Source organism: Phoca vitulina, unplaced genomic scaffold (assembly GCF_004348235.1).
Source record: "Phoca vitulina isolate PV1807 unplaced genomic scaffold, GSC_HSeal_1.0 scaffold84, whole genome shotgun sequence".
NCBI lineage: Eukaryota > Metazoa > Chordata > Mammalia > Carnivora > Phocidae > Phoca > Phoca vitulina.
Window position 1 is genome coordinate 3,378,945 of NW_022589787.1, and position 23,084 is coordinate 3,402,028.

Genomic DNA, 23,084 nt, shown 5'->3' on the forward strand with positions numbered 1-23,084 from the left:
TAAAATGAAGAAAAGCTAGCAATAGTTTTTCATTTGATAACACAGTGGGTTGAAAATAATATATTAAAATTCCTTTAGCCTCATCCTGAAATTTCTGGTGCACCACAGCTCTTGTGCCTTCCCCTCCTCCACTGTCAATCCTCTGGGTTTTACATATATTTATTATCAACCTGAACTTTGAAAGCACTTGAGATATTTACTCCTGTGTTCAAGTATATCCTGAGCTTGGAAGGTGGGTAGACAGACCTGGACTCAAATGCTAGTTTGGCCATTACTGCCTGTATGACACTTGGGTGAAGTATTAATCTTACCACATTTCTATTTCTTTACTTATAAACTAGAAATAATAATATTATCTCCTTATAATAGTAATAATTCTTATACAGGCATATTCCAATATCAGATGCATATATGCTCATTATTATAATTTTTACTATGTTCTCAGTTTATAAGTACTTACTGAGCATCTACTTTGTGTAAGCAGGCTCTGGCCCCTGGTTATGCAGCAGTAAACCAGACCCACAGATGGGCTTTCCAGGTTTTTCTCCTGCCTGTTGGGTCAGGTTAGGTTTTCAGGTGAGCAGGAACTTCTGGAATACAGGTGGGATGGGAAATATAGTTGTTAGGAATAAGACCTGGGTTATAAAAACCCATATGGAAAAGAGTGTGGTTAGTTTTGGGGTTAATTACACAAGAAAAGAGAGATAAGAAGAAATACATTTAAAACCATGGGTTAGGGGCGCCTGGGTGGCTCAGTCGTTAAGCGTCTGCCTTCGGCTCAGGTCATGATCCCAGGGTACTGGGATAGAGCCCCGCATCGGGCTCCCTGCTCAGCGGGAAGCCTGCTTCTCCCTCTCCCACTCCCCCTGCTTGTGTTCCCTCTCTCGCTGTGTCTCTCTCTGTCAAATAAATAAATAAAATCTTTAAAAAAAATAAATAAATAAAACCATGGGTTAGACACTGAAGTGAGGTGCATAGCAGCAGAAAAACAGCACCCACCATCACAGTAGATTTCGTATTCCTATAATTTTGTGCTGAACACATATTAATCTGAACCTAACAGATCTTATGCCCAGGAGTCCATGAGGAAATCATTTTGTTAAAGGCTTTTATTTCCCCATATTCCATGCTCTCTTTAATGTGATTTTTAAAATTTTACTTTCAAATTATACTTATAAATCCTATTTAAATTTGCTTTATATTAAGCATTTTGTCTAATTATGCCAGTAATAAAAAGGAATTACACTACTCATACCTATTTCCATAAGAATTTTGAGTGTAATATGTTATTTTATCCTAGCCATGCACCTGTGTGAGTTTTTTTTAAATAATGCGCCAGAGGTTTAATAACAAGAAAATAACATTCTTGTCAGATATGGATAAAAAAGGGAAAATAGAAACCATGTCACTTGGGGAATACTTCCTTTATTAGTTGAAAATACTACACTGCTAATTTTTTATGTAGAAATACCATCTGAATATTAAATTATTCTGATAGTGGCCTTTTATTCCTCTCTGGTTTAAAGACATCATCCTTATAATTTACATCTCCCTCTTCCACACACATTGCCCACCTTTCCCACCAAAATTATTTACTTCCTTTACAGGTCATTTTAGTATTTCATGAAGTCATGTGACATTTTCTCCAAACTTCTCACATTGCTTATGCACCTACCAAGGATTTAAAAAAATTATTTCTTCTACTCCTCTCTGTTCTCCTCCTCTCCTATTCCCCTTCTCACTCCTCCTTCTTCTGCTTCTTCTTTCCTTTAAAATTTATGTTAATCAATGGAATTTAATTTTCATAACTTAAAGAAAAAAAATTATACTAAAAGATTTTAAAAAGAAAAATAGAGCTGCTTCATGCTCTATCCTGCCTGACTTGAGTCCACTTTCCATTTTCTACATTGTTATTTATCTTCCCATTCCTAAAATATGTTTATATGAAAATTTCTGGATTAGTCATTGTAAGACGTACATAATAGTGCCTACCAGAAATGACTAGAATTTAGTTTTCTACTAACTGCCCTCCCCTGTGTATTCTCCACCCCCATTCTCCCCAAACAATTACAAAACAAAATTTGATTAAATATATATTCCCTGCTTACAATGTTATAATCATGTGATTACTGAACTCTGCAGAATGTCCTAGTGTGGTTTGCTTAATTTTGGGAGGGAGGGAAATAGAAATTCCGTTTGTTCAGGAGGTAACTACTTCCTTTAAAAAACATAGTGTCATATCCTAACATCTTAGTGTTTTATCAGTAATTCTGATTGAATCATAAAATCCTCTCTAGGTTTGAGTTCTTCAACAGCCACCTTTGGCCATCTTCCTCAAGATTGCTCTCCCTTCGTCTGGTCATGGACCTGCCCACTGGCTGTGGACCTGGAGTTTCCCTACACCATCATCTTAGGAAGCCCCTTCTTCTTTTTCTTGTGTCTAGACCAGTCCTTCCCAGTCTTAGGCATTCTCTTCCCTTATTTTGGTGGAACACATTCTCCAAGAACTTCCTGAAGAATGTTTCATGGAAGAAAACTTTTTAGAAACCTTGAATATCTGAAAGTTTCTTTACTTTCACTCTCCTAGGTTGGAAATAATTCCCCCTCAGAGTTGTGCAAGCATTAATCTATTGCTGGCTAGATTCTGTTATTGCATGTGGATGGGTTCTATCTCATCCTTATTTATGCTCATTTGATTGTGACTACTTTTTGCCTCAACTCCTTTACTCCTTGCCACAATCAGAAAGTTTCTTTCTCTCTTCAAATTTTGGAATTTTATGATGATGTGTTTAAATACAAGTATTATCTGATTTTTTCCTTTCATTATGCCAGGCACTAGGCAAATCTTAACTACCTGGAAGGTCAAGCCTTTAGATAATAAAAATTTGTCTCCTATTATTCCTTTTTTTATATATACCCACTGTAGTTTTAAAGTATTAAACATAATGCTAGTCTAACCTGCTTCTACACATAAGTTTACAGACAATTGTATCTTAATGAAAGAAGATATAACTCAAAAGACAAGTTATACGCTGTTCTTAACATGCTTCTATACATATGTTTGCAAACACTTTTATCTTAATGAAAGAATATGTTACTTGAAAAACACATTATATGCAGTAGAGTTTCATTGAGTCAGTAACAGGTATACTCTAAAGTGCTTCCACACATACATTTACAAATACTTATAATGAATAAAGATGTTACATGAAGGAAGTTATATACACAGTGTATTGCAATGAGTTGAGCATCTGGTTATTCCCATATAATTCTACATGTATGTTTACATTTTAATGAAAGAAAATGTTACTTGAAAAAAGGTTTATACACAGTACAGTTTCCATGAGTTAAACATGTGTCTATTCCCATATGGTTCTACCCATATGTTTACAAACACTTATAATAAAAAATAAAGATGTTACTTGAAAGATGCATTATACACAAAGTAGTTTTAATGAGTTAAGCATAATGCTACTCCTATATGCTTCTACACAAGAGTTTACATACCCTATCTTAATGAATGAAAATGTCATTTGAAACACGTATTATACAAAGTGTAGTTTCAATGAGTTAAACATAGGGCTATTCGCATATGCTTCTATACATAAGTTTACATACACTTCTATCTTAATGAAGAAGATGTTATTTGAAGAACGTAATGTATACATTGTAGTTCTAATGAGTTAAGCCTACTGCTATATCCATTTGCTTCTACACAGAACTTTACACTTTTTTAAAGTTTTTATTTAAATTCCAGCTAGTTAACATACAGTGTAAAATTATTTCAAGTGTACAATATAGTGGCTCAATACTTTTATACAACACCCAGTGATCATCATAACAAGTGAACTCCTTAATCCCCATCACCCAATTAACCTATCCTCCCAACCACCTCCATTCTGGTAAGCATCAGTTTATTCTCTATAGTTAAGAGTCTGTTTCTTGGTTTGTCTCTCTCTCTTTTTCACCTTTGCTCATTTATTTTGTTTCTTAAATTCCACATATGAGTGAAATCATATGGTATCTGTCTTTCTCTGACAGATTTATTTCACTTATCATAATACTCTCTAGTTCCATCCATGTCATTGCAAATGGCAAGACTTCTTTCTTTTATGGCTAAGTAATATCCGTGTGTGTGTGTGTGTGTGTGTGTGTGTGTGTACATATATAACACTTCTTTATCAGTTCATCAGCCAATGGGCATGTGAGCTGTTTCCATAATTTGGCTATTGTAGGTAATGCTGCTATAAACATCTGGGTACATGTATCCCTTTAAAATAGTATTTTAATATTCTTTGGGTAAATACCTAGTAGTGCAATTGCTGGATCAGAGAGTAGTTTTATTTTTAACTTTTTGAGGAAACTCCATACCATTTTCCACAGTGGCTGCAACGGTTTGCATTCCCACCAACACTGCAAGAGGATTTCCCTTTCTCCACATTCTCACCAATACCTGTTCTTTCTTCTGTTGTCCATTGTAGCCCATTCTGACAGGTATGAGGTGATATTGCATTGTAGTTTTTATTTTCATTTCCCTGATGATCAGTGATACTGAGCTTCTTTCATGTGTCTGTTGGCCATCTGTATGTCTTCTTTTGAAAAGTGTCTATTCATGTCTTCTGCTCATTTTTAAATTGGAATATGTGTTTTTTGGGTGTTGAGTCATATAAGGTCTTTATATAATTTTGATATTAACCTTTTATGCCATTTGCAAATATATTCTCCCATTCCATTGGTTACCTTTTAGTTTTGTTGATTGTTTCCTTCACTGTGTAGAAGCTTTTTGTCTTGATGTAGTCCCAACAGTTTATTTTTGCCTTTGTTTCCCTTGCCTCGGGAGACATACCTAGAAAGAAGTTGCTATGGCCGATGTCAAAGAAGTTACTATATGTTCTCTTCTAGGATTTTTAATGGTTTCAGGTCTCACAATTAGGTCTTTAATCATATTTGTGTATATGGTGTAAGAAAATGGTCCAGTTTCATTCTTTTTGCATGGTGCTGTCCAGTTTTTCCAACACTATTTATTGAAAAGACTGTCTTTTTTCCCATCAGATATTCTTTCCTGCTTTACTAAAGATTAATTGATGATATAATTGTGGGTTCATTCTGGGTTTTCTATTCTGTTCTATTGATCTATGTGTCTATTTTTTTGCCAGTACCATACTACATACTACAGCTTTTTAAAATAACTTGAAGCCTGGAATTGTGATACCTCCAAGTTTGCTTTGATTTTTCAAGATTGCTTTGGAGATTTGGGGTATTTTGTGGTTCCATACAAATTTTAGGATTGTTTGTTCTAGCTCCGTGAAAAATGCTGCTGATATTTGGATAGGGATTGCATTAAATATGTAGATTGCTTTGGGTAATATACACAATTTAACAATATTTGTTCTTCTAATCCCTGAGCATGGAATGTCTTTCCATTTCTTTGTGTCCTCTTCAATTTCTTTCATCAGTGTTTTATAGTTTTCAGAATATAGGTCTTTCACCTCTTTGTTAGGTTTATTCTTAGGTATCTTATTGTTTTGAATGCAATTGTAAATGCAATTGATTCCTTAATTTTTCTTTCCACTGTTTCATTATTGGTATCCAGAAACACAAGAAATTTCTGTACATTTATTTTGTATCCTACCACTTTACTGAATTTGTGCATCAGTTCTAGAAGTTTTTTAGCAGAATCTTTCTGGTTTTCTATATATATAGTATCATGTCATCTACAAATATTGAAAGTTTAACTTCTTCCTTGCCAATTTGGATGCTTTTTATTTCTTTTTGTTGTCTGATTTCTATGGCTAGGACTTCCAGTACTATGTTAAATAAAAGTGGAGAGAGTGGACATCCCTGTTTGCTCCTGACCATAGAGGAAAAGCTCTCAGTTTTTCTACATTGAAGATGATATTAGCTGTGGGTATTTCACATATGGTCTTTATTATGTTGAGGTATGTTCCCTCTAAACCTACTTTGTTGAAGGTTTCTATCATAATGATTTTTCTGCATCTATTGAAATGATCATATATTTCTTATCCTTTCTTTTATTAATGTGATGTATTACATTGAGGGATTTGTGAATACTGAGCCACCTTTGCAACCCAGGAATAAATCCCACTTGATCATGGTGAATGATTCTAGTAGTTTATTGAGAATTTTTCCATCTCCTTTCACCAGGGGTATTGGCCAGTAGTTTTCTTTTGTTGTGGAGCCTTCATCTGGTTTTGATATCAGGGTAATGCTGGCATCATAGAATGAACTTTGAAGTTTTCCTTCCCTTTCTAGGCTTTTGGAATAATTTGAGTAGAATAGGTATCAGTTGTTCTTTAAATGTTTAGTAGAATTCACCTGTGATGCCATCTGGTCTTGGACTTTTTTTGTTTGGAGTTTTTTGATTATTGATTAAATTTCTTTGCTAATTATCCATCTGTGCAAATTTTCTATTTCTTTTTTTTTTTAATTTTTTTATTGTTATGTTAATCCCCATACATTACATCATTAGTTTTAGATATAGTGTTCCATGATTCATTGTTTGTGCATAACACCCAGTGCTCCATGCAGAACGTGCCCTCCTCAATACCCATCACCAGGCTAACCCATCCTCCTACCCCCCTCCCCTCTAGAACCCTCAGTTTGTTTTTCAGAGTCCATCGTCTCTCATGGTTCTTCTCCCCCTCCGATTTCCCCCCCTTCATTCTTCCCCTCCTGCTACATTCTTGTTCTTCTTTTTTTCTTTCTTAACATATATTGCATTATTTGTTTCAGAGGTACAGATCTGAGATTCAACAGTCTTGCACAGTTCACAGCGCTTACCAGAGCACATACCCTCCCCAGTGTCCATCACCCAGTCACCCCATCCCTCCCACCCCACCCCCCACTCCAGCAACCCTCAGTTTGTTTCCTGAGATTAAGAATTCCTCATATCAGTGAGGTCATATGATACAAAATATTATGCAGCCATCAAAAGGAATGAGATCTTGCCATTTGCAACGACGTGGATGGAACTGGAGGGTATTGTGCTGAGCGAAATAAGTCAAACAGACAAATTTTCTATTTCTTATTGTTTCAGTTTTGTGAGTTTATATGCTTCTAGGAATTTATCCATTTCTTCCAAGTTGTCCAATGTTTTGGCATATAGTTTTTCATAATATTCTCTAAGAATTGTTTGTATTTTGGTGGTGTTGGTTGTTATTTCTCTTCTTTCATTTGTGATTTTATTTATTTGAGTCTTTTTTCTTTTTGATAAGTCTGGCTAAAGGTTTATCAACTTTTTAAATTTTTTCAAAGAACCAGCTCTTGGTTTCATAGATCAGTTTTATTGTTTGTTTTTTTTTTTAATTTTCTATATCTTTTATTTCTGCTATCATCTTTATTATTTCCTTCCCTCTGCTGGCTTTAGGCTTCATTTGTTGTTCTTTTTCAGCTCCTTTAGGTATAAAGTCAAGTTGTTTATTTGAGGGTTTTGTTTTTTTTTTTCCTTTTTGCTTGGTGAAGTAGGCCTGTATTGCTATCCTTGCCTCTTAGGATGGTTTTTGCTGCTTCCCAAAGGTTTTGGACTATTGTGTTTTCATTTTCATTTGTTTCCATGTACTTTTTGATTTATTCTTTGATTTCCTGGTTGGTACACTCATTGTTTAGTAGCATGTTGTGTAACCTCCATATATTTGTGGTCTTTCCAGACTTCTTGTTGACTTCAGTTTCATAACATTGTGGTCAGAAAAGGTGTGTGGTATGACTTCGATGTTGAGGCTTGTTTTGTGGCCTAATATGTGATCTGTTCTGGAGACTGTTCCATGTGCACTTGAAAAGAATGTGTATTCTGCTGTTTTAGGATGAAATGTTCTGAATATATCTGTTAAGTCCATCTGGTCCAGTGTGTCCTTCAAAGCCATTGTTTCCTTGATGTTCTGTTTAGATGATCTGTCCGTTGATGTAAGTGGAGTGTTAAAGTCCCATAATATTACTGTGTTATTATCAATTCATTCCTTTATGTTTGTTATCAACTGTTTTATATATTTGGGTGCTCCCATGTTGGATGCATAACTATTTACAATTGTTATATCTTCTTGTTGGATTGTCCCTTTTGTGGTTATATAGTGCCTTTCTTTGTCTCTTCTTACAGTCTGTGTTTTAAAATCTATTTTCTCTGATAGAAGTATTGCTACTCTGGCTTTCTTTTGACTCTGGCTTTTCTTTTCTTTTGCATGATAAATGTTTCTTCATGGCCTCACTTTCAATCTGCATGTGTCTTTAGGTCTAAGATGAGCTTCTTGTAGGCAGCATATAGATGGGTCTTATTTTTTTTTTTAACCATTCTGAAACCCTTTATCTTTTGATTGGAGCATTTAGTTCATTTACATTGAAAGTAATTATTGATAGATATGTATTTATTGCCATTTTATTACTTGTTTTACTTTCTGGAGATTTTCTCTGATGATTTCTTGTTTTTGTCTCTTTTGGTCTCTCCTTTGCACTCAGAGAGTCCCCTCTGATATTTCTTGCAGGGCTGGTTTAGTGGTCCTTTAGTTTTTGCTTGTCTGGGAAACTCTTTATCTCTCCTATTCTGAATAATAGCTTGCTGGATCAAGTATTCTTCCTATTTAGCACTTCGAATATATCATGCCACCCTCTTCTGGATTGCTACATTTCTGTTGAGAAATGTCCAACTAGCCTTATGTTTTCCCTTGTAAGTTAAGGACTTCTTTTTTCTTGCTGTTTTTAAGATGTTTTCTTTATTAATATATTTTGCAAATTTAATTGCAATATGTCTTGGTATTGGCCTGTTTTTTATTTTGATGGGAGTTCTTTGTGTCCCCTGGATCTGGATGTCTGTTTCCTTCCCCAGATTAGAGAAGTTTGGAGCTATTATTTCTTCAAATAAATTTTCTGCCCCATTTTCTCTCTCTTCTTCTTCTGGGACTCTTATAATATGAATGTTATGTTTGATGGAGTCACTGAGTTTACTAAGTCTATTCTCGTGTTCTATAATTCTTTCGTTCAGCTTCATTACTTTCCATTAGGTTGTCTTCTAGATCACTAATTCATTCCTCTACTTCTTCCAGCCTGGTGTTCATTGCATCAAGCACATTTCTGATTTCATTTATTGCACTCTTCATCTTTTATTGATTCTTTAACTCTTTTATCTCTGTGGTAAGGATCTCACTGATGTCCTCTATTCATTTCTCAAGCCCAGTATCCTTATGACTGTTGCTTGAAGTTCTCCACCAGACATGTTACTCTTATACATTTCACTTTGATCTGACCATGCCCTTATCTTGTTCTTTCATTTGGGATAAATTCCTCCATCTTGGCATTTTTCTAAGTCTCTGCCTTTTCTGTGTTAGAAAAGCCAGTTATGTCTCCTGCCCTTGAAAGTAATGGCTTCATGAATAAGAGGTCCTCTAGTACCCAGGGCCTGGTGCTTCAAGGAGAGTCTCCAGTGTGTGCTGCATGAGCTCTGTTGTTTTGTTTTGGCTGCTCTATCCTTCAAGCCAGTCATCTGCTGAGGCTCTGCTTGCATGCTGTAGTCAGTGTTTGGTCTGTGGCCTGAATGTGGTGAGTTTTAACTAGGTGTGCTCTGGTCTGCTTGTGAAATGAGACTTGTCACCACCTCTACCATAACTGAGGCCCTACAGAACTCTGGTTGGGAGAAGCAGTATGGGCAGGGGTTTGTGCTGTTCTTCTGGGGGAGGGGTCTGCTGTGCTGGGACTGAGGCAAGCGTGACTGAGAAGGGCAGTCCTACCAGAGCACAAGGGTAGGGCTTAGTGTATGCAAGTTAGGCAGCCAGTGTGTGGGCTGTGCTGCTTCCCACAGGTGGCTCTGCATTTATACTGAAGGGCAGCAGAGGGAAATGGCACTGGCCAACTCTTATGTTCCCTAAGAGGTGTCTCCATGAAAGCTGCCTCTCAGGAATGCACTCTAAGAAGAGTGAATAATCTCCCCACTGTGGGCCCAAGGTTCTCTTCAGACTGCTGTTTCCAGGCTGTCTGCCCCTAGGTTGTTTACCTGCCTTCTTTCCGGGAGTAAGGCAGTGCCCTCCAGGCTATAGCCGAGCCAACCTTGCTGACGTTTGAAACTCCAGACTTTAAGCTTTGCTCATTGCATGAAGTCATGAAATTTAACACCTCTCATTTTCCAAGCCAATGGCTTTGGGGAAACGTTCTCCTTGTGTATTACCTTGTCTGTTCCTCTCTCTCTCTCCCTTCTCCATGACCACGGCTCCCCCACCTCCACAGCATGAGCAATTCGTTTCTCCCTGAAACCACATTTCTTCACTTCTTACTTTCTTTGATGTGGCCTCTTCTCTTTCTTCAGTTGTAGAGTTTGTTCTGTCAGTCTTTAGGTCTATTTCTGGGATATTTAGGATGATTAGATAGTTATCTAGTTGTGTTTATGGGAAGAGGCAAGCCTACAGTCCTCCTATTCCACCACCATCTTTCTCTGAAAACTTTGTTACATTATTTCTTTAAAAATTCTTTCTTCTATGGTATTATCTTCCTCTCATATTATAATTATATTATAACCATTCTGTACTGTATACATTTTTCTTATTGCACTAGTTTTAGGAAACTTTTACCAATTTACCCGCCAACTATCTACTAATTAAAAAAAAAAAAAAAAAAACCTCCAAAGCACTTTCTTGTCCTTGGAATATTCTTCTTTTATGGCATCCTACTATTATTTTGATGACTTAATAATATCTCTTCTCTCTCTGAGGACATTAATCATAATTACTTTGAAATTTTCTTCTGGTCCCACATTGCTTCTGATACCTCTGGTATCATTTCTTTCTATTTGTTTTGGAGTACATTTTTTCATAATAAAGCATTTCCTCACTGATGTCTTATTAATATTTAGAAATGAAGTACTTATGGATGATTGGAAGCTCTCTGTAGGTCTCACATTAGAGTGAAAACTGGGAATTTAGAGCAAGTGCTGCCTGTTAGTATTTCTAGGTCTTTTTGCTTTGGCTTATTAATTTCACAAGGATTTTTTTTAATACATTGCTTGGGAAGTTGCAAGCCTGTGGAAAAAATGCTGGAAGCCAAACAAGACAATGACCTGGTGTGCTCACTTTTTATTTCTGTGTCACTGAATCTTGGGTTTTTGATTCAGCCTCCAAAGATCAGGGAACTCCATGTTCTACTGGAATGGGGAAAGACAATCACCAACTCTGTGTTTGGTTTATGGAGTTTTAACTCCCTCTTCTATTTTTGACCCATTGCTAGTTCTTGTCCTGAGATACCCAGAACCTCTAACTCTTGAGATGCTTCAGGGTTCTCCTTATCAAGAACTGTGACAGTCTGAGATATTACCTCATTTGTAAGTTAACAAGTTGGCCTACTACAGTTTCATAGATTCTGGCAGAAGAGAGATGACTGGTTCAGAGACAAAGGACTTTATTATTCAGGTCACAGCAAGCATCATAAGTTCCATGTTTGCCTCTGTTCCTCTTGCCACCCAAGTTCCATGGGATAAGTGTGAAACAGTTTGTGTCATAGCTGAGGACCCCTGAAGTTAGAAAACCCCAACATTTTTAGTGTCTGCACATCTTTTAATGATGTATTTGATGAAGAAATTTCTTAATTTTAAAGAAATTCAATTTATCAATTTGTTCTTTTATGCTTAATATTTTAATGTCCTATTTAAGAAATATTTGCCTCTCAAAGTCATGAACATATTTTTAAAATTTATTTTCTTCTTAAAATTTGAATATTTTAACATTCACATTTAGGTCTATAATCTACCTCAACTTAATTTTTGTCTATGACATGAGGTAAGAGTCAAGGTTAATTTCCCTCTCTCATTATGATATCCAGTTGTTCCATGACCATATATTGGAAAAACTATCTTAAAGAATGCATAGAATCCTAAAGACTGGGAGCATGTTTCAGTATTTAATATGTTATTACTTTTATGAACTATAGAATGTGAGACCAGATATGGCTGCCATTATTGTGTATTATTTGTATATTTGTGATTGGACTATTCAAAGGAAACAAAGAAACAAAAGATCTGTTTTTAAGGAGGTTATAAACAAATGGATAGAAATAAACTTTATACATATACTATAATTTATATAAATAAAGGAAAAAGTTATGCAATAAAATGGATAACATGTTTTTCTAAGACCTCTTTACTGTTACTGCAGTACTGCAGTTGTCACATTTGTTCCAAAATATCTGTCCATGCCTAAGGAAAATTAGGGAGCCTGGAAAAATTGTATATCTTGATATATTAAGGAATTTCCTAGGAGAGAACTCAATCCAAGAAAAGGAGCACCAGGAAAGGCAAATTGGATTCATAAACAAAGCTTTGGTTAACAGATGTGAGAGATAATTCTGAGTATGGTATCTGACATTCCCTTTCTTCTGCAGTACCTGAAGAGATGTGGGGGGGAAGTTAAAGCTATTTCACTGAAACCATTGTAGGATATCAGGGCCCTTGCAGCCCTAATTTATCATTTCTTAAACCTGGGTCTACACAAAAGGGTGAAGTTAATTCTTCCTCATTTTGCTACTAATCACTGTGCAGCTTTGGTCCTCTGAGAAGCTACAGGACAAGTGAGCTAAATGGAATTGTAATGGCACCTTTTGGACTTGGCAAGTGCCAGATCAGATGGCAGCACCCAGCAACAAAGGAAATCATATACAATGGATGAAGCATGCCAAATGTACCTAGTGTTTTCTAGACTACAATTAGAGGAGAGAAAATGAGCATTACATTTTGATGGTTCAGAGAGCAGACTGGGCTTGTTCTTTCTCCCTTCTTTCCACCTTCTGGAGAAGCAGACTCCCCCTGAGCATGGAGCTTAATGTGAGGCTCAATCCCAGGACCCCAGGATCATGAGCTGAAGGCAGATACTTAACTGACTGAGCCACCCAGGTGCCCCATTATTTATTTATTTTTAAAGCTAGATTTATTTATTTATTTATTTATTTATTTATTTATTTTAGAGAGAAAGAGTGAGCATGAGTGGAGAGAGGGGCAGAAGGAGAGGGAGAGAATCCAAGCAGACTCCCCGATGAGTGCAGAGCCCAACTTGGGACTCGATCTCATGACTCTAAGATCATGACCCTGAGATGATGACTTGAGCCGAAACCAAGAGTTGGATGCTGAACCAACTGAGCCACCCAAGTGCCCCTGGGATTTTTCCTTAGACATGTGAAACATCTCTTTGAGGCTCTAAGATAGAGATTATGAGCAGGAGAAGGGTTGGCAGGAGGAAGAATAAGGGTCTAGTTAGCAGCTGGGATAGAGGACCAGCAGAAAACTATTTTGAACATGTAAATGTAAGGCAACATTATTATTGGATTTTAAAATATTTAAATTATCTTACCTATTTGATTCTCTTAACCCAAGAAATTGCAGCCAGTTTTTCTAAAATGGAAAAGAAAGAATCACATGGAGGTTAAGAGATTTTCCTACTATTTTAGTAGTCAATCCTGGCCTAGTGGAGCCCAGGTCTATGGACATCATTCTCTAACTCTTGCCTCTTACTCTCTGCAACCTCACTGTCCCCATACAGTTTCTCACCCTAAATTTCTCTCAACAATCCTGACCCATCAACCTATCAAGACTACTCCCAGGCAAATTCTGCTGAAAAATGCAGCTCTTACTATGCTTCTACTCTACTCAACACATGCAGACTCCCCACTGGCTCCTAGATTACATGAGTGCCTCAGCCTGGCAGCCACATGCCCTTCTCTCTCACTTCTCTCTTATTCTCTAGTTCAACCAATTTCCCAAACATCTCAGGTTTTCCCAAAGCTTTTGTAAACTCCCATTACAATCTCTCCCAGTGCAAACATGGCTCTCTATGATGCACTATATAGGTTTCCATCTCTTAGTCCCTACATGAGTGAATATTCTCTGGTAGGAGGGGTATCCAGAGCCTCTTGGCATCTCCCCTGCAGGAGCTGGGGGAGTGCTCTGTGTAGAGGGCCAACTCCACCATTGATAGGCCCAGACTCACTGTCACTCAGAAGAATCTTCTAAGTAGCGGACTCTGATCCAATTCAGTTAGTGGAGGGTTTGGAAAAAGGAAGCATCAGAGGGAACCATATCCATGTTCCCAAGTAAATTTTATTACCACTGAACATAGAAGAAATGAGAATGTTTGACATTAATATTCCAAAAATAATTTTCCACTTTTCTTTTGAAAATTTTCAAATGTAAAGAAAAGCTGAAGGAATAGTACAATAGATGCCTGTTTACCCTTGACCTAGATTAACTGGGTTTTTTTTTTGAAGGCAAAAAATTTTTATTTATAAAGAAATAATTGTATGTTAATTTGAACATCTAGATTGTACAAAAAAGTAACTTGAAAATTCCCTTTCGATATCTTTAAAGAGCTGGATTCCATTATATATACCTTGCTCTCTCTTCAGGACCTCTTAACCTCAGACTGGAGTTGAGAAGAAATATTGCTTAGGTTCCCTCAAATCATTCTTGGGCTCCAGACAATGTGCTGGACCTCTGAGCGAATAAGCAGGTTACTAGTAACAGTACCCAGGGAAAGACAAAGCTGTGGGTAATGAAAGTTCCTTTCACATGTCATCCCTCCACTATTGTAAACTTCAGTTTCTCAGTTGTTCACATGTTTTCATTGTATAAGTCATAGTGAGCTAGTTTGATTCATTGTAGAATGACCTAGATTGTTAACTTTTTCTCTCTGTAAACACACACACACACACACAAACACACACACACACACACACACACACACTCTTTCTCTCTCTTTTTTGCTAATATGTTGAAAATAAGTTGCAGATATCACAACATGTCACCTCTGAATATTTTGGATGCCCTACCTATGAATGAAAGCACTCCCCTCATAATACCACTAAAATAAAGTTATCATTTGGTATCTAATCTACAGTCAAAAATTTTCCAGTTGCATTTGAAATGTCTTCCATAGCTGTGTTATTTTGATCCAAGAATCAAGGTTCACACTTGACACTTACTAATTATGTCTCTTCAGTCACTTCTGAACTAGATTGGCACCCTCCTTTTTCATCTGTTGTGTTTGTCATGGCATTTACTTTTGTGAGGATTCCAGGTTGGTTATGTACTAAATGGCAGAACGTCCCACATTCTGGAATACCTGATTGTTTCATCATGATTAGATTTACAATGAACATTTTTTGGCAGTAATATCTCATTGGTGAAATAATTTTGATTAACCATTAAATACATTTTCTGCTATACATTTCTATATTACATTTTCTGCTATTGTGAAAGGGAGTTTTCATCATAATGGGCATGCATTCCTTAACTTCCAACAAAATTAACAAGTGATATTAACACATGTGGATCTCCTTCTCTAAATGGAAAGTGATATCTCTCACATTAGATCCATGTTGCTTTTAAAGTGTTTAGAAATTCAGCTCCATAAGCAGATCAGTAATCAGTCTTGGATCATAATTTTCTTCATATTGTTCTTTTAAATATTCTCCAAGAGATCCAAGATGGCAGATGTGCTTCTAAGTATTTTTACTTGCAACCTTTGAAAAAAATAGAATCCAAAACTTGACATAACAGAAATTAATGGTAGTTGAGATAAGTCATTAGGAGCTATTTAGTTTCTTGTCCTAGATCGTTTTCTTTCCCTTTTGTTTTGTCTGATATGGGGCAGATGGATTGGGGCTTCTTATTAGAGTACCATAGAAGTGATGATGCATTTATCTACAACCAGACTCAGTGTTGGGAGACACCCACATGATCACGTAATACAGTGTTCCGACTCACTGCACCAGCTCCCTGCAGAGAACTGGTCCCCACTCACCATGGTGACATCCATTACCAGAGACATCCATTTTTGAGTTAAAATTTCCCCCTATTTTCATATATAAATATAAGTTCTAGTTCTAGTAAGCCTTTATCTACCTTAAAACCCTTCAAATATTTGTAGACAGCTCTATGTTCTCAGAAGAATTTTCTTCTCTGGTTTAAATATCCTAAGCTTGTCCTCTGTCCCCTGGGTGTTTCCTCTAAATGTGCACTTTCTGCCTGCTTTCTTTCTAAAATGTGTATTCCAGTCCTTTCTCCCTCCCTCCATCTCTCATTTCCTTCCTCAGACAATAATTTGGGTCCACCATGTACAAACCAGGCATGGGAACACCAAGGTGACTGCTTTTCCTCAGGGAACTCACAAATCACAAAAGTGCAAGGAAAGAATCCAAGAAACCAACAGCATTCACAGCAGTGAGTTAGCACCATGACTGGGATTGGGGCTCCTGTCACACCCATCACGAAGGAGGAAGTGGTCACTTCCCACATAAGCATATTCCTAGTTACTCATTAACATCTGTCAAACCAGTGCTCCTAATTCTACTTCCTGGAATTAGCCTTTGCATATTAATGTCTTTAAATATTTGAAAATATAATCCCATTACCAATAACTCTTCCATTTTCAAGGTTTAAAATCTTTTGTTGTCTTCTCCCAATGAGATTCCCTTTATTAGCCTGGTTGGGCATAAGTGTTTTTATCTATCTCATTCCTCAAAATATTCAACCTTGCTAATAATTTCCACTGGAAATCCTCTTGTTCAGCAATGAACTTTTATTGTTATTTTTTATTTATTTATTTGACAGAGAGAGACACAGTGAGAGAGGGAACACAAGCAGTGGGAGAAGGAGAAGCAGGCTTCCCGCGGAGCAGGGAGCCCGATGCCGGGCTGGATCCCAGGACCCTGGGATCATGACCTGAGCTGAAGGCAGACGCTTAACGGCTGAGCCACCCAGGCGCCCCCAGCAATGAACTTTTAAAAATAAGTTTTCCGGGGCGCCTGGGTGGCTCAGTCATTAAGTGCCTGCCTTCGGCTCAGGTCATGATCCCAGGGTCCTGGGATTGAGCCTCGCATCGGGCTCCCTGCTCGGCGGGGAGCCTGCTTCTCCCTCTCTCTCTGCCTGCTGCTCTGCCTACTTGTGTTCTCTCTCTGTCAAATAAATAAATAAAATATTAAAAATAATAAAAAAGTTTTCCAACCATGAAGTGACTCCAGATATAGTCAGTTCAGTGACCAATGCTGGACCACCTTTGCTGCCCTTAACAGAGATGAGATTTCTATTTATGCAGCATGAGGCTATACTAGCAATTTTATTTATTTATTTATTTATTTATTTATTTATTTATTTATTTATTTATTTTTGCTGGCTTAAAGTTTGTTTGTAGCCCAAACTCTGAGGCCTTTTCTCAAATGATTTCCTGCTACATGATCTCTTTTTATTCAGTTATTATGTACTTAATTTTTACTTCTTATCCCTTTAAAAGTTCTTATTAGTTTAAATTGATCACAATAACCTGGGAAAATATTTTGGGCATTAATGTCAGCTAAGATATTCCCCTCATTCCACAGAATGCTCAAGCCAATAGTTCATAATGTTATGATGTTCCTACATCTTCACCATGTTTTCAAATGTGACAAATGTTTATGATGCTGAGAAGTATGTTCTCAGCTGATATTAACTTCTATTCTCTGAGCATGACTCCAATCCTCTTTAAACCTCTATACTGCTCAGCATATAGTTCCCACATTTCTGTGCTGACCACAGCATTCAGTGTCCACAAACGCCTGCTAAAAATCAAGGCATACGGGCTCTCTTTGGTTTTCCTCTGACCTGCAATTTTGGTAGCTCTCTTGAAAAGATGTGGCATGGTTTGCCATAACCTTTTTTTTTCACTGATTCCATCTTACTCCTAGTGATTAGAGTATCCTTTTCTAGAGGCTTAACAACCACCCAATAATTATTTATTCTTACCATTGAGGAGAGATTGTTAGATTTACCAGTCTATCCCAAACCTACCATTTCCATGTCAGGAAAATCATAACAGCATGTGCTAGTTTCTACTATTCCATAACCACTACCTTCTCTGCACTTTCAAGGGTTTGTAGTTAACATCTATATGGAGGTAATTCTCTTGAACCTGAAACTTTAAACCTAATTGTAACAACTAAATGTCACCTTCCAGGGCTAAAGCTTCCTGGAAGTCCATTTTAGCCTTACATTTTCCTGCTATTAGCGCCCCCTGGATCTCTCATTATTTCTAAAGGTCACTAGAGAGCACCATCTCCTGTTCTAAAATTCTCCTGCCTCCCATTGCTTTTCTGGGCTTCACTTAGCATTAACATTTATTACTATCTTTAACTTATATTTTTATATCCAACCAAGTTCTAAGACTTGGTAATCCTACCTATCTGGCAGCTGTGTCCTCCTTTTAAATCCCAAAGTCTAATTCAGGTTCTTGTATCCTCTTGCCTGGGGCATTCCCGATGTCTCCAGACCCTGCCACTTGCTTGTCTTCCCATATGTTGCAGCAGATCCAGTTTGCTGAAGCACAGATTTTATCCTGGTATTTTCCTTTTCAAAAACTTTCAGGCGGTGAAGAGCTTTGCATTGTGGGAACTCTTTCCTTTCTCTCTCCCGGCCCTTTTGGCGGCTGCTTTTGGTTGGGGCCGTCCCGCATCTAAGGCAGGATGGTGGCCGCAAAGAAGATGAAAAAGTCGCTGGAGTCCATCAACTCCAGGCTCCAGCTTGTTATGAAAAGTGGAAAGTACGTGCTGGGGTACAAGCAGACTCTGAAAATGATCAGACATGGCAAAGCGAAAGTGGTCCTCCTCGCCAACAACTGCCCAGCCTTGAGGAAATCTGAAATAGAATACTATGCCATATTGGCCAAAACTGGTGCCCATCACTACAGTGGCAATAATATTGAATTGGGCATAGCATGTGGGAAATACTACAGAGTATGCACACTGGCTATCATTGATCCAGGTGATTCTGATATCATTAGAAGCATGCCAGAACAGACTGGTGAAAAGTAAATCATGCAAAATTTTTCTTTAATAAAACTGGCCACAGCTTGTTTTAAAAAGAAAAACAAACAAACAAAAAATAAAAAGCTTTCAAAGTTTCTCCATTTCCTGTGGAATCAAGTCTTACTTTTTTGCCTCTTCTTGGCCTAAGTGTGTTAAATCCACATGTAAATCTTAATTCAGTTCATCCACTTCACATTCCTTTGGTGTCAGACTGAAGTTTATGACTTGATTCATTCTACTGGTCAACCTTGCTTATTACCCACATCCGGAAGGCTGGGAAAACCTAAAAGGGAGGCAGCAAGGAGCTTGGGTTAAGACTCTCAAGCCAGACACCTCCTTGGAATGTATTTTCCTTACTAACAGAATGGAAATATCTATTACAAAATATTAGGATTGTAAAATGTGGCTGAGAGTACTGAAAACAGTGCCCAGAATGTAATAAACACTTGCTGTATAAATGCATGTGGTTGCCTAGTTTAGGAGATTGAAGTGTTCGTTATTTCAAGTACTATAACTTAACTCCAGTGAGCCTCAGTTACCTCAATGATGAGATGGTTGGTCATAAGGATAAAGAACAAGGTTTTGCAGTTAGACAGACCTGGGTTTGAGGCTCAGCTAAGCCACCTGTTGGCTCTATGACCAAAAGAAAGCTACCTACAGTTAGTTACAAGAGGCCAGTTACCACATCCTTTTAACTCAATGCCTTGTAAACAGTTAAAGAATTACTGAATAAATGGAGTCCTGAAAATGGTCAAAGAAAGATGAACTGGAACACAGCACTATCACTTTCTATTTAAATGAATGTGAGCAAGGCACTTGACTCCTTTCTACTTCACTTTTCTCATATGAAAGTGTAAGGGTCAATGAAATAATGCATGTAAATAAAGCAGCATGCTCATACTTACTTGGCTCTCAATAAATGTTAATTGTTAATATATTACAATAAATAGTAATTAAATAAGACACAATGCATAATATCCCTGATGGAGTTGGTGTGCAGTAAACACCCAATAAATGATATTTGTCAGTCATCATCATTCTTGTCATCATCATCATTCTTCTTAACATTCTACCTTTTCTAATTCCAAAATTATTCCTTTTGATAGAAAAGGTATAGATAGTATTTGAAATAGCGTTAAACTCAGAAAAGTGGAAATCCAATGACTAGCTAGAGGCAGGTAATTCTTTCAGCTATTTCCAAGGCTGGGATTTAATCAAGGATAACAGTATTCTGGATTTTTACTTTCACTCCATGTGTGTGATATTCCTTAGTTTACTATTGGAGACTAGAGAACATCTTTTTCCCTTATGATCACTCTCCTACTCAGTGGATCCTCTGTTATCTTTCAGAAAATAGGTGAAGAACCATAAAAAATGGTGAGAGAGCTTACTGGGAATTTCAAAGAGTAATAAGGCAAGTTAAAATCTTCTAGAACAATTGTCTCAAGGGAGACACTATGTGACAATGACATTTGCTTAAGATTTTAGAATTTTCTCAAGGTCTAGTAATTCCTCTTTATCCTTATTATTTTACTGTGTGCTTCCACCTCATCTCTCCCATTCCCTCTCCTTTCTTCCATAGGTCTTTCCACTCTTGTTCTTAATTTTTCTCTTGGAAACTCTTTTCATTTCTGAGAACATCTTTAACTCTTTCTTCCCTACTTATTTTTTTACCTCCCCTCCCCTCTTGTTTTTAATTCTTAATATATAAATTTGAATATTATTTTAAATGTTTTATACATTAAAGAGGATTTTCATGTCTCTTAAAAAAAGTGAATTCATAATCTTTTTTACTCTTCTCTGTGATCCTTGAGGTTTTTTTTTCCCCCTCTCTGATTAGTAAATTTCATTTTCGGAAGAGTAGAAAAAAGATATTTTACCCTGAAAACAATGTTTTTTGTTAAATAGGTGACTTTATGTGAGTTTGCATATGATTAAAAAAATATATTACACATGCATACCTACAGTGCACCTACTTTAGGAGTATGTAGTTACAACATATGAGCCCTACTGGATGTCAGAAGCTATCATAGGTGCTGTGTTTATCATCTCCAAATCTGACAGTGACCCTTCAAGCACAATTTTTGCCCCTATTTTTCAGATAAGAAAACTGTTGTTTACAAAGATTATTATTTGGGGAGTACAAGATTGAGAATGGCAGAGACCAGCTTCAACCCAATGGTGGCTGAGTCTAAACTTCCTCAGACTGGGGGATATTGAAGTATGGCTGGAAGAGCAGAAAATAAGGCTTTCATGTACTTCTAACATAAGTAATCTAAAACATCAGTTTATATTAAAACAAATATGATGTGTTATATGATAGACTGCAGATTTTTCATGAATTTTAAAGCTATCATAGGTAACTTCAAAGTCATCAGGACAGCAACACTTTTGTGGGTTTTTTCATGAATTTTTTTAACTTTTCATTTTGTAATAACTATAAAATATATTCAAATAATTATTTAAAATAAAATACATTTATTTTATTTGCATTTATTAAATAAATATTTTATTTTAAATAATTACAGGAAAATGCAACACTAGTGTAGAGAAGTCCTGTGTACCCCTCACCCAGTTTTCCCCAAAGGTTGCATCTTATATAACTACAGTGTCAAAACCATTTAATTGGCATTGCTATAGTGTGTGGATGGATATAGTTTAATGCCATTTTATCACATGTGTATATTTCTGTACCCACAACCTCAATGAAGATACAAAACATTTCCATCACCCTGTTCTCTCACCACAAAGATCTCTCTCCTACTGCCTTTTTATGGTCACATCCTGAATTTCTAACCCCAACAACTGCTACTCTGTTTTCCATTTCTACACTTTTCTTCCTTGGGGGCATGTTATATAAATGGAATCACACAGTATGTGACCTTATGAGATTGGCTTTTTTTTCTTTTTCACTCAGCACAGTGTCCTTAAGTACCATCTAAGTTGTAGAATGAATAACTAGTTTATTCCTTTTTACTGCTGAGTGATATTCCATAGTATGGATGTACCGCAGCTTCCCTGTGTACTTACTGAGAGAAATTTTAGTTGTCCCCAGTTTTGGGCTATTACAAATTAAGCAACTATGAACATTATTATACTAACCTCTTATACAGTCCTAAGATCTAGAAAAAAAATTCTAGATCTAAGGAAAATGTCTTCTAAAAATGAAGGTGAGAGTAAGATATTATATGATTAATGAGTGAGAGAATTCATCACCAGCAGGGATGAACTACAAGAAACATGAAAAGAATTTTTTCATGCTGAAGGAAAATTATACCAAATGGAAGTTGTCCACTGAAGGATTGAAGAGCTCAGATAAATGTAAATATACAAGCAAATTTAAAACACTTCTTATTTCTTAATTTCTTCAAAAGACAATTGACCATTTAAAGAACAAGTAATAACAACGTAGAATTAAGTTTAATATATATGGAAATAACATGTGACAATAATAACACAAAGGACAAGAGAGAGTAATTGGAAGCATATACTCTTTTAGTTTCTAATAAAATATGATATGTAAATAATACTAGTTTATAATAGACACTGATAAATTAAAAGATGCATATTGTAAACCATAGAGCCACAAATTTTAAAAAACATGGAGAGGTGTAGCTTAAAAACAAATAAAGGAGATACAGTAAAATATGAAAAAATCCTTAGTTGATCCAAAAGAAGACATAAAAGAAATATAAGGAATAAAGAATAGATAGAACAAATAGAGAACTAATAACAAGATGGAAGGCAAACAGAAACATACCAATAATCACATCAAATGTAAATGGACCAAATACTCACCTAATACATCCATTTTTCAATAGCAGTATTAGCGCTCTTGATTATTTTGAAATCATGACAATGGAATCATGTAAAGAATGTGACAAATAAGATGTGTGAAAGAAATAAGATTTCATTTTTATTTTGTTAGCATTTTTTTGCCAGTTGTTTTAAATGAGTGTTTAAAATAGGAAGGCTGATGTAAAAAATGTGCCAATTATCAGTATATTATTTATGCATTCCCCAAATAGATTTTGAATCTCTCAACTCAAGCAGTTTTCAAATTGAAAATATATAATTACTACTTTCAAGACTGTCCCTTCCAGATTGGGCTTTTAGCTCTCGCTCTGTAGCTGACTCAGACTTCACCAGGGCGGGTGACAAAAAAGAAAGCTGGGCATGGTCTGGTGCTGGGGTGACAAGGGAAGGATAGGAAGAGAGGCCTAGTGTCTCAGGGCATAGAAGCACAGATTACACTGCTCAGCAGTGGGTTGGGT

General features: G+C 36.5%; 2 protein-coding genes and 1 non-coding gene across 7 annotated transcripts in view; 2 read left to right on the forward strand and 1 right to left on the reverse strand.

The window, feature by feature from the left end:
• Positions 1-23,084, forward strand: part of GABRG3 (gamma-aminobutyric acid type A receptor subunit gamma3) — a 746,198-nt gene that overhangs the window by 210,486 nt on the left and 512,628 nt on the right. The gene's annotated exons all lie outside the window — the stretch shown is intronic.
• Positions 14,572-14,638, reverse strand: LOC116626224. The gene has a single exon (XR_004298216.1). It is a non-coding gene; the product is annotated as a small nucleolar RNA SNORD29 (small nucleolar RNA).
• Positions 16,934-20,483, forward strand: LOC116626210 (60S ribosomal protein L30-like). Its single transcript, XM_032395419.1, has one exon. It carries the CDS (start codon positions 18,469-18,471, stop codon positions 18,814-18,816), a length of 348 nt encoding a protein of 115 aa, XP_032251310.1. The 5' UTR covers positions 16,934-18,468; the 3' UTR covers positions 18,817-20,483.

What these genes read in the sequence shown, in the direction of transcription:
- LOC116626210 (XM_032395419.1), top strand. Translation starts at nt 18,469, where the DNA reads ATGGTGGCCGCAAAGAAGATGAAAAAGTCGCTGGAGTCCATCAACTCC.